Genomic DNA, 14,222 nt, shown 5'->3' with positions numbered 1-14,222 from the left:
TCTGGGGTCTGATCTCAGATGGAAAGAGGCCCTGTGAACAAGGGAAGAAAGGCAGAGGCAGGAGCCCTGGGTCTGAGCTCTGCACCTAGTCGCTGTGGGGCTGCGGGCGAGTTACTTACTCTCTGGATTCAGCTGGTCGTGTGTACAATGGGAACAGTAACTTACCAGCTTGAAAGCACAGTCTAGACCCCATGCCCTTGAGTGCCCTTCTAGTTTTAAGACCCAGACTAGGCTTCTGCTGGTGATGGATGTTTGTATACAAATAAGCATGAACGTTCCTTTTCAGAAGAAAAGAAGAGGGAGGGTAGAGGATCCTGGGAAAGTGTGCATAGGGGTCTGTAGCTAGGTCAGATCTGCTTTGAATTAGGAATGATTCCACATTCTTTGTCACCAGCAAGAGGAGCTCTGGAAACACGCTCTTGGTCATCGGCGCCGTGGCTGTTGGGTGCCCATCAGCGTGTGAGTGGGGCAGGGGGATGAGTTGAGAGAGGGGGTGCAGGGATTCCCTGGTGACATGTAGTCTGTGGGGGGAGAGCAGAGACAAAGAACAGGGGGGCATTTCTTTTCCTCCCCAGGCAAGGTTTGTAAGCTTTCAATTTGTAAGCTTTCAACTTTTCAATTTAAAACCAAACAAAGCCCGCAGTGACATTTAATGTGCCATGGTGTTTGCCAACTGCTGGAGATCAGCCAGCCTCATTACTGCCCGCCGAGCCCTGGACGTTTTTCAATGAACAGGCTTAGCTGCTCTGTAAATGTCATGGTGGAAACCAAGATTCTGAGCCCTGAAAAGTATCCGAGTCCTAGAACACCGGATGGGTGGGGCTGGTAAAAACAGAACCTTCCCCAGAATCTAAGAAGCCCTTTGTAACAGGAGTCCTTGGCAGGTATTTATGAGATCTTGTGACACGCCTCTCTCTCTGAAGGATTCAGGATGGAAGGAGAACTGTGGGCCAATACCAGGAAGAGATGATAAATAACTGGGTCTGGGAAAAGGAAAGCCAAGTGGATCTACGGCCCACTTATCACATGGGACTGCTGTAGTGAGATTGTTCCTGGGGACATATTTGCTCATGAGGGGGTATACTTGAGATGGCACTTATAAGGAAGCCTGAGGGAGCCTCCACCCTGCAGTGGGCACTCAGAGGCTCCCTCATTAGCCTCCCAGGATGGAATGGAGCATTGGTTCTCAAACTCGAGCGTGCACCAAAACCTCCTGGAGATTCAGGAGATCTGGGGAGGGGCCCAAGAAGTAGCTTTTCTGATAGGTTCCCAGGGGATACTGATGATCGGTCCAGGGACCTGACTTCCAGAAGCAATGGACCAGAAGTAGGGAGCAGCAGTATATTCCTGACTGTAGTATATGAGCATCTCTACTCTTTTTTGAGCACTGGTTGACATCGTGTGCATCCATTCAATGAAACTAGATCAGAAGGACCCAGGACTCTGACAGCTAATACTCAGTGAGTGCCCCTTCATTGTCAGACATTGTTCTAAGCACTTTACATAGACTTGTTTAAAAAGTTGCAACAAATTATGAGGCAGCTAGTAATATTATCCCTGTTTTACAGTTGAGAAAACTGAGGCTCAGAGCCAAGAAACTTATCTCAGTTTAGTAGATATTAAAGGGCTGAACTGGGATTCAAAGTCAGACGATCCCGCTACTCCTTAGATGTTCCAGGCTTGCCCATCTGGGTTCTCGTTCTCTTATTTAAGACACACATAACTGATTTAACCCTCATTCCACGTCTGGTGGAAAAGAACACCAATCCCTACATCTACCCTATCTCTGAAGAGTCTAGGGGCTCATGTTTAAGCCTTTTGCTTTGATTTCCTATTTCCACTGATTTCTCCTTTTTTCTGCATCTTACCTCATCTTCTTTCTCTGTCATCCTTAGCATGACATCCTTATCCTTTTCGACTAAGTCTTTTCTTCCCCTGCTGAAGTGTCCCTGACCTGACACAGTGTGATTGCCCATCAGGGGGGTGGGGTGGAGGCGGGGCGATAGTTCCACACAGCGAAATCATGTTTTAATGCTCACAAAAGAAATATGTGCTCCTGGAAGGGAGAGGAGGGACCAAGCTCGGGAGAGTTATAAAATGAGAAAGAGAAGTCCCCCATCACCTACAATTGAATCTTGAAAAGGAGCAGAATATGCGACTCCTCGCAAAATGCCAGTTGGCATGTGGGTTATTTTAAGCTGAAAGCAGTCAAGACCCAGCAGACTCAAGACAAGCTTTTTACCTCCCCTTAACTGCCTACAAGAATTTAGAAAGGAGGCCTATACCAGGAAGAATGCTATTACCAGAGAGAACTTTTTCACCGGAGAGACTTACCTGCGTGGCAGGGCAAACATTTTTTTTACCAAATATTTGCTCTTCCTGTGAATTGTTTTTCCCCCACTTTCAAGCCCCAGACCCATATCCCCTTCCTTAGCTTAGGATGGCATATAAACCTCAACTGCCTGACTGCTTTTGAGTCTTCTATTTTTATAAGGCTCAGGTATGTACAAAATTAAATTTTCCTCTGCGTACAAAATTACACTTGATCTTAGCCATAAGGCCGAGAAGCGATTGTATATGTACAAAATTAAAATTTCAATATAATTATTAGACCGGCCAAAGAATCTAGAAGGGAAGAAGGGAAAATTTTTCCGTCCCTATAATTTCAGGTCTTGTTTCTCTGAAGTAATCACTGCTAATACTAATTTACAGAAAGTAAAATGTTAATAATAGGCATTTATTTTCTTTAAAAAAAAATCCTTTAGCGTCCCCCACCATGGGGAACCTCTCCCTACACCTGTTTAGTTCCAGTCTCTGCCTGCCCCGCTGGGCTTCCTGGCTCTCCTCCTCTGTGTCTTCCCCCAGCTTTCAAGACACCTCTCTCATTCTCCTCTGCAAGGGAATCTGGTGTCTCTCGGTGTCTCTCTCCTCCTTCTTCTGGATCTTGTCCTGCATCCTAACTTGTCACCACCAAAATATCCAACTGGATGTTCGCTAAACAAAAGAGAGTTCTCTTTCTAGAGTTAATCTGCTGCCACCTCTTAAATAATGATCCATCCCCACCCTGCGTCCTTCACATACCTGCCCACCTCCTTCCCCCAGGTCCTGCCCATGTCCTAAACGAATATGGTATCAACTCTCAAAGGGCTAGTAGTCTTAGTAATGGGGATAGATGTGGTCAGAAAATCCCCACAGTGCTAGGTGCAAAAGAGGAACGTATAAGACGTGATGGAGGAGTAAGATAGGAAGTGATTTGCTCCCCTTTTCGCTTGGACTAATGATGATGGCGGTGAGCAGTTAAGGTTGAGCGCTGAGTTTGGGTCAGGCGCCCTGTGAAGCCTTTTATAGGCAGAGTTTGGCTGAGGACCTCTCAGAGGACAGGCGCTCCATATGGGTTAGCTGTTGTTACCTTCTCCACATGCTTGCAGGTGGGCATTACTTTCCGTGTTTCACAAATGAGAAAACTGAGTGGAAAAAGCTATTTTCCCAGCTAATCCTGCTGGAGCCAGGATTGCAATCCAGGCTTGAGTCCAAAATTCACACTCTTAACCCATGCTTCTGTGGGTCCTTCTTCCCTTCCCTAATCCCATGTGGTTTGAGCTCTCAGCTGCCCGGAACCGTGCCAGCCTTCTCAAGGTCTGGGGCCTCAGGCGACCCACCTGCCACACTGCGCACCCTGCATTCTGAGAGGCAGACACAGTGATCTGTTTCCATGAATATTAAGCTGACTCACATGAAATTGACAATAGTCGGCCTTTCTGGACTCATTAAGATGGTAATTTCATGTGGTTCACTCCAATACCAGGGACCAGATGAGTCTTGAGTGACCCTGCCCCCTTGGTTCTGTTCGTCTGTGAGCAGGACTTCCAGACAATCCCACCGTCTTCCTGCCAGAAGATTTAGACTGAAAGAAGGAGAAGGAGAGAGAGCACCTTGGCAAATGCTTTTCTTCCAGGGTACCAGACCCGGCGCCGCCGCGTGAAGGGGCTTCGTCAAGCTCCCCTCTTGGTTTTGATTCCTGGTAGTCCCCAAAGAATAGCTATGTCATCTGTAGTGAATTCATTCAATTAAAGATTCTGCCTTCACCTCTGTCCCCTTCTCAAGGTCCTGACACACCACATCCAGACCCAAGAATAACAGCAAGCACTCTAAAATTCTTTTTACCGAGCAGCCTAAAAACTCCGGAGGTCAGCAGGGTTTCATGAACGGGTCAGGGCTGTTGGGAGAGAAAATGAAAGTATTTGCCTGTGGAGAAATTTTCCACATGTGAACCATAAATCCCCATATCCTGCTTTTGGCCAGAATCGGACTTCCCCAGAGTTGGTCAGATATTCCCCTGGTGGCCTCAAAAGCAAACTGAAATTTCTGTCTTCCGTCTGCCTCTGTCTACCATTCTGTCTCCTAGCCGTCTCAGTCAGTCTTCTTGAATAAGTTGATTCTACATAGTAATGCCCTCTTCCTCATCTCTCGTTCAAGTTTCTAGTGATGGCAAGCAGGCTTCTGTTGTCCCTGCCTCTGTATCGAAACTACCCTTGCCAGGTCAATCATGGCCTCTTCCTTGCTGAAACCAAGAGACACTGGTTTCCCTTATCTCACCCGACCTCCAGGCAATCATGGGTATTGTCCTTCACACCTCTATTTTTGAAACACTCTTCCCCCAGGCTCTTCTAATTTCCTGCCACCTTGGCAGGCTCTTACTCCTTTGCCCAGTCCTTAAACGTTGGTGTCCCTGCGCGTTCTAGACTAGATTGTCTGCTTGTCTCACTCTGCTTCTCCCCAAGGATGAACTGAACCTGCCTTGGCTCCCATCCATGGCCTCTCTATGTGTTGACTCCTAATTTCCTACCTGTAGCTCAGCTGTCTCTCCTGACCTTTAGTCCGTACTCCCAACCACTTGCGGGACATGATACCAGAATCTTTCTCACCCCAACCAGTTGTGTCCCCTACATGTGGTAGTCCTGTCCACTGGTTGTCCAAACCAGAAACTTGGGAGGAATTCTTCACTCTTTCTCTTTTTTATTCTCTATAACCAATCAGTCCTCAAGTCCTGTAATTCTGTCTCCTAAATGTCTCTCAAATTCATCTTTGTCCGTATTCCCCACATCTTCACTAAGTGGATTTTGCTCTTTCAGTCTCGCCATCTTTTATAATGGAACAAGCGTGATCCTTCCCTCCCATGGCTCCTCGTCACACACGGGATGAAGTTCTAACTCCTGCACTTGACCGATAGGGCTATACATGATTTAGTCAGTCCTTACTTTCTGCCTCTCACTGTACTCACGAGTCATCCTGAACACTCCTGAGGGCGCCCACCTCTTAGATTTCTCACGTATTAGTTCTCTCTTCTCTCTAGCTCATTATCTCAGACCCACCCGTAGCGCCTGACTCAAGACACTTCTATTCAAGCCTTTGCTGGGGCCCAAGTGTAGATAAACTGTCCTGCCTACAAAACCCAAGAACACGCAGCACTTATTCCTATTAGAATATTTATCTTGCTCTAGTGGGGGATACAGACAGGTAAAGAGAGTGTGGGTTCTACCAGAAAAGAGAACAAAGAAAGGGTCTTTTCTTGCTCTTTACTGCTTGGACACCTGGCATAGTGCACACACTAAGATGCTTGTTATGTACCTGTTGAATGAATCAATGAACTAACAAAGAACTCAGCAAGTATTAGAGTCCACATTCTTCTCTTATTTCCACTTAGCCATTTTCAGGCTTCTGTGCTCCTGCAATCTTTAATGAGTATTTAAGGCATTCCCATTGTGTCTCTCATTTCACTTAACCCTCGCAACTTCTTGTGAAGTTGGAATTAGCCTCATTCCATATTTCATGCTCAGGTAAGAAGTGAAAGAGCTAGAACACTTGGGTTAGGGTTTTAGCCCTAAGTCCAGGGCCCTTTGCATGTTGATTTGGGCATCAAACATTAGTCTGCTTTGATTTCACCCAACTCTGTCTTCCATCCATTACTGTCCTGGTGACTATTTCCATTGGCTAGAGTTCTTTTTCAAATTCAAAGAGACCTGAGCGTATGGAAGAGACATGAGCATTGTGCACATTTGGAGAAAGCTCACCCAGAAATGCTATTCCCCAAACTTGGTTCAGTGACTGCTCAGGAGAGTGGGGTTTGGTGTCAAAGAAAGCCAAGGGTTGAGGAAGGGGGAGTTTGTGAACTTGTATCACTCATTTGAGTGGAAATGGCTTTATTAAGCTGGCAAAGTAATTAACCCTTGAGCATAGTATTTTGTGCTTTTGTCCCCCTGATGGGATATGAGTGATGCTTATCTCCAAAAGGGGAAGGAGACAGCACATAACGAGTATGAGCTGTGGATCAGGAACTGGCATTATCTTCCCCAAATTCTGTAAAGTAGGTATTTTGACTGGATGAGAAAAATTCTGGTTGGGGAAGTCACCCAGGTCACACCGTTCATATGTGGCTGAGCTAGATTCAAAATCGGGACTGCCTGGCTCCTGGGTGCTTTGCATCACATGGCAGACAGTGGATCCTTTTTAGTTTAATTTTATTTATTTATTTATTTTTATACAGCAGGTTCTTATTATCTATTTTATACATATTAGTGTATACATGTCAATCCCAATCTCCCAATTCATACCAGCACCACCACCCGGCCCCTGTTTTCCCCCCCTTGGTGTCCATATGTTTGTTCTCTACATCTGTGTCTCTATTTCTGCCTTGCAAGCCAGTTCATCTGTACGGGGATTCTGGAGTCACGTTGCCTGTGTCCAAATATGGTTCTGTGACTCTACTAGGGTGTGTGACTTTGGGAAGTCGCTTATTCTCTTTGGGCCTCAGTGTTTCCATCTCTTAAATGTGGATAATAGTCCTTCTTATAGAGTTGTGGTGAGGATTAAGTGAGGATATAGAGGTAATATCTATAAGGTAGATTCCTATACAAATAAAAGTTAGCTGCCATCATCATCACCACCACCATTACCTTTGGTCCCTCTACTTGCCAATAAGGCAGATTCTTCTGGGCCATGAGATAAGTGAGTATTCAAAGCATTCCTCTCCAAGACTTTAGTGCTCTTTGGAATTTAACAATTGATCAGGGGTGTTGGGTGCATGGCTCAGAGCACAGACCAGGAGGGATGGAAAGTACAGTTGAAAAGCAACAAAGTAGACGACAACTGCATGATGAACAAAACTCAGCTGTTTAGTTGGGTGTGCTGCCATAGGAATTGGGCTATAAATAGGGTTAACGTTTTCAGGGTAGAGAGTAGCTTAAGCAGGCATGTTTGGATGTTCTACCTAGGAGCTGCCAAAAATATATATGAATTGACTTGATCAGATTAATAGTGATATTAAAAGTATACATCATGTAAAATTAATGTTTTGTGAGCTCTTATTAAATGTCTGGAACTGTGCTAAGCATTTTGTTCACAACAACCCTTATGTAGGGAACACTTTTATTATTACCACTTTATAAATGAGACAACCAGGGCTCACAAATGTTAAGTATGATCAAGGTGGTCCAACAGGTAAGGGGCAAAGCTGGCATTTCATCCAGGTCAGCCTGCCTCCAGAGTCCATGCTTTTCTTTTTTTTTTTTTTTTTTTTTATGCGTTACGCGGGCCTCTCACTGTTGTGGCCTCTCCCGTTGCGGAGGACAGGCTCCGGACGCGCAGGCTCAGCGGCCATGGCTCACGGGCCCAGCCGCTCCGCGGCATGTGGGATCCTCCCAGACCGGGGCACGAACCCGTGTCCCCTGCATCGGCAGGCGGACTCTCAACCACTGCGCCACCAGGGAAGCCCCCATGCTTTTCTTAATACATATTCCTTCTCATCTCCTTATACTGGGGCTTCTTAGTGATCTTGATTTCAAGAGCCTGATGCTGTGGCTGACCTCAAGACCCAGTCTTCATTCACGTTAGACTATCACGCTGAAGCAGATTCTCTAAAGCGGAAGGGAGGGGGAGAGCCTTCTCAGATGGAGAGATGCCCCTGAGAGTGGAAGCTGGGCTTTGATCTTTATTGTTTCATGGGCAGCATCTTCCTGCTTGAAACCAGAAGGCCAGCTGGCTCCCGAGTTCCTTGCAAGAGAACCAGGCCAGACTCCTCCTAGTACAACTTCATAATTACTGTTCTCTAATGAGAAATAGATTTGATCATAGCAACTAGAATTTATTTTAGGCCTTAGTTCCAAGAACCTATTAAGGTTTCCACTTTGCCTTGAACCAATTCTAGTATCATCCTTTATTTATTTTATTTTTTTGCGGTACGCGGGCCTCTCACTGTTGTGGCCTCTCCCGTTGCGGAGCACAGGCTCCGGATGCGCAGGCTCAGCGGCCATGGCTCACGGGCGCAGCCGCTCCGTGGCATGTGGGATCCTCCGGACCGGGGCACGAACCCGTGTCCCCTGCATCGGCAGGCGGACTCCCGACCACTGCGCCACCAGGGAAGCCCTATTTATTTATTTCAAATTGAAGACTAGAGTGCCCTGAACTAAGATGTCTCAGCAGCATTTTTACCTAAACTCCTTCTTTTTCTTTCGTTTCTTTGTGGTTTTCCAGCATCCTTCCTTTTAGAGCTTTGAGTACCTCATAAGCCTGGTCAAAAGGACTCTTCACACCGATTTAAACTTATGGGTGAGAGACTACAACTTACTCTTAAGAACTTAATTAGTTTTCCTGGTGCTGACGTTCTAAGAGGGGATGTTATCAACCATCCTATTTTTTTCAAGTCAGAACCTGAGAAACAAGATTTGAGGAAGGATTTTTCTCAACCCTTCTTGGTTCAAGAGGCCCTCTGGAAGATTTTATTTTTTTTTAATTAACAGAGAGCGCAAGAGAAAGCATTTTGGTTTTTTTCAGGACACATAGGCACTACACATATAGGTCAGGGAGGAAATTGTGACTGGGTTTCTTACCCAACAGCTGTGTATGTGTGTGCTAGGGACAGACTGGGGCCCAGGGAGAAGGCAGTGTTGTTTTGATCCTTACAAAAAAGATGAATTTTCTACTATGGGGGAATTCACAGGTGGTTGCACTTTCCTGTAGAATTAGTAAATAGAATAAGTGGAGGTAATCCGGAATCTTTGAAGAACAGTTTAAATCAAGAGGACTTGCTGGACACAGCTAGGAATGGCTGCAGTCTGGGAGCTAATTCTGAGATCTGGACACATTATTTCCCTCTAATTCTTCCTCCCCTCCTCCTCCTTTCTCTTTTCCTGTTGTTTATTGGGCGCTTACCATTCATTAGACATTTTGCTAAGCAATTTACATACATTGTCTCATTTAATTTTCATACGAGCTTATGCGAGGAGTATGATTGTTATCTCCAGTTGACAAACAAGGAAATCAAGGCTCCTAAAAGTTAAGTCACTTGCCCCAGACCAGGCAGAGGGAAAGGTAGAGCCAGAACTCAACCCCAGGTTCTCTCCGTTCTAGACCTTGACCTCTCAACCATCACATCGTACTGCTTCCTCACGAAACGTGTCCTGTTCTTTGTCCCCAGGGACAGGATGAGAACATCCGTCAATGTTGTGGGAGACTCTTTTGGGGCTGGGATTGTCTATCACCTCTCCAAGTCTGAGCTGGACACCATTGACTCCCAGCACCGAGTGCATGAAGATATTGAAATGACCAAGACTCAGTCCATTTATGATGACATGAAGAACCACAGGGAAAACAACTCCAACCAATGTGTCTATGTCGCACACAACTCTGTCATAGTAGATGAGTGCAAGGTACCTTTCCCATTCATGGATATCGAGACCTGTATATAAAAGTGCATGCTCAGTTTCTTAAAGCCCTGCATGTATTATTGTCACATTTATTCTTCTAAAGAATCGTGTAACTCAAGCGTCTGTGAGTCCCAGATCATCTAACTCTGTGTCTAACGTGGCAGGGAATCAACAAGTCTAATGGTGAAAGAGCCAATCGGTTGCTTGTTTTATCCACGTGATGTAAAACAATCACTGTGACTCCCCCGTCCACCCACTCCACAAATTCAGTCAGTTTTCTTTGAATATTATGCTCAAGAATTTGGGGTTTCTAGGGCCTTGCTGGCTTTCAAATATTCTGTTCAAGTGAAACATCAAGAGGAATACCCAGAATCATTTGATTTACACAGCACAAGTATTCCTTCTTGCTGTATATCATGTATTGGTCAAAAGTGCGCCCACATGACTTTGTGCAGCTATCTTTCTCTTCATTATTTTTGTGGGAAGGTGAGTTTTCACCTGGCAATCACTCTGCTCCAAGAATGGGGAAGCAGTTTCAAGTAGAGAATAACTCTCCTTCAGGACAATTATCCATAGATGGCTTTAAAAAAAACACTATATGTCACGTACTGCCTGGCAGCACCATTCTTCCTGAAGCACGGATGTTCTGGACTCTTTTCCAAGCTGTTGGATGCTAAGTCTTCAAGCTTGATTGGCTCTGTCTAGCCTTCATTGTAACTAACTTGACATTGTCAAAGTGTCATGACCAGAGTGAAGCAAACTTGGAGAAACCCTGGCAGGTGAGCAGTGTCAACTCTTAAGGGTTGTAAGTGGCCACTGAGGACAATCTGAACCGAACACAGATTTCTGATACCTTTTTGATTCCTGTTGACGGATCTCATTTAATAGTTAATTTCTCCCTATGTTATTTCTGGGTCATTCCAAATATATGCCATGGCTTCTGCCAGACATCTAAGGATGACACAGAAGCAATCCCCTCTACTGGACTGTATCATAGGTGCAGCCACCATCTTTGGTTCATCCCCTCTGTATAAGCTACATGTGTGGGTAAACCAGGGCTCTGATGCAAATTAGGGAGGGACCCCGCCCATCAAGAGGCAACTGCATAAATTAATTGGCTCAGTGAAAACAATTAAAATTGTTAGAAATTCAGATGCACCTAAATGGTATACTCCATTCTCCTGGAAAGTTCGTGTTTTCCACATCTCAGTGATTGTGCTGGATTATTCGCCATCAAAATGTTAGTTTTGGTAAACAAGGGTCAACATTCCGTGGAATAGCTTTATGCTCTGTTATATTTAACGAGTATTCATCGTGTGCCTTGTGGGGTTTAATTGAGCACCCCCATCTTATTCCTATGACCTCCTATATTTTGATTATTAGTCAAGTTTTATTGAGTGCCCATAATCGGCAAAGCCCTGAGTTAGGCACTGGAGGACAGCAAAATGAATGTGCAGTTGTATAGTGGAGATACAGCTTGATCGCAATTACTTCCCTATGAGGAAAAATAGTAGTAGGAAACAAAATAAGATCACCACATATATTCTTTAACTTTGCAGTTATATATAAGAAGAGTCCTAGTGGTTAACTGCCTTTGGTGCGGCCCTTTTGGAGCATCTCAGGAGAGGCTTCTTAACCATATGGTGTAGGACGAGTTTTGAGGAAAGTGTATAGGCATGGAGATGTCTTTAGATTTCAGACTTCCTGCACTTTTTTTTCCCCTTAAAGCATATCAGGACAAATGTGCTTCATTTATTTTAGCAAACAGTTCAGTCCCTGTTTGTTGGACAGGGAAATGTTGGTCAGCTGTCTCTATCACTGTGAAGTAAGCCCATGAGAGAGACTGTGTCCCTGTTTATCACTGCTGTGCCCTAAAGCAGTGCCAGGCCTGCAGTAGGCTGTTCAGAGATATTTATTGAGTGTGTACTTTTAGCATCTCGACCCCATGCTTTAATTCAGATAACCTTTTTTGCTGGACAGTTTGATAGAGATAGTGGCTCAGTCTTTCTAGGTAATCGACCACCAAACCAACCACCTGCAAACTCGTTGGTGAATTAGTGTTTAGATGGTCAAATGGTGAAACTGAGCAGATCGTGGAAATGATGAAACGGCCATATTGGTTTAGTAACTCTTTGGCGGTTTGCAGTTTTTAGTGAAGTGATGGGTTCAGCTCAGTGAAGATTGTGAGGCGAGGCCAGTCGACCCTTCTCGCTCTAGACCAGTTAACTGAGTTGACACCTATATGCAAAGGAGGCAGTCAGAGCTGCGGAGATGAATTTGAAGGCTTTCCCAGAATATCTGAGTCCCATCTACTCCTGCCTTTGAACCTCCTTCTGGTCCATTCTCAGTCTCACTGTTTTAAAAGCTGAGTTGGGAGACATCACTGCTTGCTGCCAGTTCTCCCCTTTTGGCTCTTCCGTTACCCAGGTGTTGGGACGGAGCCGGGTGGAATAGACTGGGGGAGCGGAGTCCCTGCTTCCTTTAATCCAGCCAGAAAAAGGAAATGCCAAAAAAGCTGCAGTCCCAGCTACTTCAGAGACACAGGTCTTGGTATTTGAAAACAACAGCCTCCCTGCCCCTGCCACCTGAGCTCTGTCCGGTTCTCCAAAGGCACCATGATTCATAATGTTGCACAGCTATTGATCTGGTTCATCACTGAAAGCCAAATAGGTACATTCAAGGTCATGGTGAACGGGCAGCTTGCTCCGGGCAGTTAGTTTGTCTCTGGCCGTCTTTCCTGACAGTTCACTGAAGGGGAAACAAGTTTGCTGCTGCTCTGGTCACAACTTTAACCATTCTAAGCATTGTTCTGTCATGTTGGTCTCTCTATTTTCAAACTCTTGCCTTGTAACCGTAGTTTGAAGTTACGCAATGTTTTTAATTTTAATCAGAAGAACTGCGTGTGATGCTTTCATTTGCTTGTTGCATGGTCTTTTTTTAAAAAAAAAACAATGCGGGGGCCTCATGGGGACCGGAGGAATGAGTAGTTTTTATTTTCATTTGCTTGGTTCGTGAAAGGTTTTCTGTTCCTAGCATGTTGTGTGTGTAATGCATGCCTCTCACTTCCACTTGGGTAAGAAGAAGGCCGGATTTCTTTCAAACATTGCTGCGTTTGTCATGTCTCCATATTCTAATGCTTCCATAAATCCAGTCTCTCCATTATGTGGAATATCAGTCGTGGGTTTAAGTTTGCACATGACGTTGAGGACAGACAGATGGAAGGTAAGCTAGGAAAACGACTTAGATGTGGAGGGGAAAACTTCCCACTCTGTGTAAGGGTTCAGTTCGCTGAGAGCCAGGGAAGCATAATACTGACAGTCTGGGGATTATAGTTGATTGATAAATGTCTGCAATGAAATAATTTAGAGGTACTGATTTCAGCCTTTTAATTCCCTCCTTTCCTTTTTAATTTTTGAAGCCTGGATAGCTTATATGGTAGAGCCAGACCATCACGATTTGAAAATTGGACGTGTATAAACTCCACCTGGCCTCATTGCAACTGAACCTTTCACGTGCATGAGTAGAAGTAGCTGCCTAGTTCTGGATTGTTTTTCTCTCTGTGGTTGTTTGGAGTAGCACAAGGGCACTATGTTTCCAGGACTGCATTGTTGTGTGGGGGGGTCTATGGGTAATTAGACACCCTCATAACCCTGAAAGCATAGTAGAAGTTATTTATCCCCCAACTTGCAAAGTATCTCTAGTCGCTCAATACCCGCCAAGGCAAATATGTATATTTTTTTTAATGTTTGCAAATCAGTGTTGAAAACTAAGTTCAAAATCAATTTGGAAGGAACAACGTTTAAAATTAATATTTACGTCGTGTAGTAGAACCTGGGTCTGGTGGTCCTCCACATAACCCCCCAGGTGGTTTTTCTGGTTCGTGGCCCGTAGGCTGGATATTGATGATAATTATTTTCAGGTAACTCTGGCAGCCAGCGGAAAGTCAGCCGACTGCAGTGTTGAAGAAGAACCTTGGAAACGTGAAAAATAAGGATATGACTGTCAGCAAATTCTTGAATAAACTCCCCAGCGTATCTTATGGTAAAAGAGGATATAAACAAGCTTTCTTTAAAAAGAAAAAAAAATATTTCTATGTTTACTTAATCTGTTAGCTGAGGCTTAGAGGATCTGTTGTGAGTCAGTGATAGGCACGGTGCTGTGTCTTTGCCAAATAATGCTTGGTAACCATCTAATTTTCTCACTTGTATTATTGTTTGAATGGATGCCGCTGGAGGAATCAGTTTGAATTGAAGACGCGTTCTTGCCAGCTTCGCTTTTCTCTCACGACGCAGAACCGTGGATGCTCTCTTCCCAGGGGACACGACTAAAGCCGTGTGGCACATTCCAGGGATTTGGATTAATGAGCAGACAGTCAGTGTGTTACTCCTTCCAATGTTCTCCATGCTTCACCTTGTGACACACAAGAGATTCTGTTAGAAGGCTTCGGAAGTAAATCCCCTTAAATGTCTTGTAGCGTACGTCCTCGTGTTGATTAAAACAAAGTACCCATCTTAAGGTACA

General features: G+C 44.8%; 1 protein-coding gene across 1 annotated transcript in view; it reads left to right on the top strand.

The window, feature by feature from the left end:
• Positions 1 to 13,776, top strand: part of SLC1A2 (solute carrier family 1 member 2) — a 137,813-nt gene extending 124,037 nt beyond the window's left edge. The window contains exons 10-11 of the mRNA XM_032640409.1: positions 9,473 to 9,704; positions 13,621 to 13,776. Coding sequence (XP_032496300.1) covers positions 9,473 to 9,704; positions 13,621 to 13,692 — 304 coding nt within the window. The 3' untranslated portion in view covers positions 13,693 to 13,776. The remainder of the gene's footprint in view (positions 1 to 9,472; positions 9,705 to 13,620) is intronic.
• The last annotated feature ends 446 nt before the right edge of the window (positions 13,777 to 14,222 follow it).

This window comes from Phocoena sinus, chromosome 8, assembly GCF_008692025.1.
Source record: "Phocoena sinus isolate mPhoSin1 chromosome 8, mPhoSin1.pri, whole genome shotgun sequence".
Taxonomy (NCBI): domain Eukaryota; kingdom Metazoa; phylum Chordata; class Mammalia; order Artiodactyla; family Phocoenidae; genus Phocoena; species Phocoena sinus.
The sequence above is the reverse complement of the archived record's forward strand: the minus strand, read 5'-3'. Positions and strand labels throughout refer to the sequence as shown.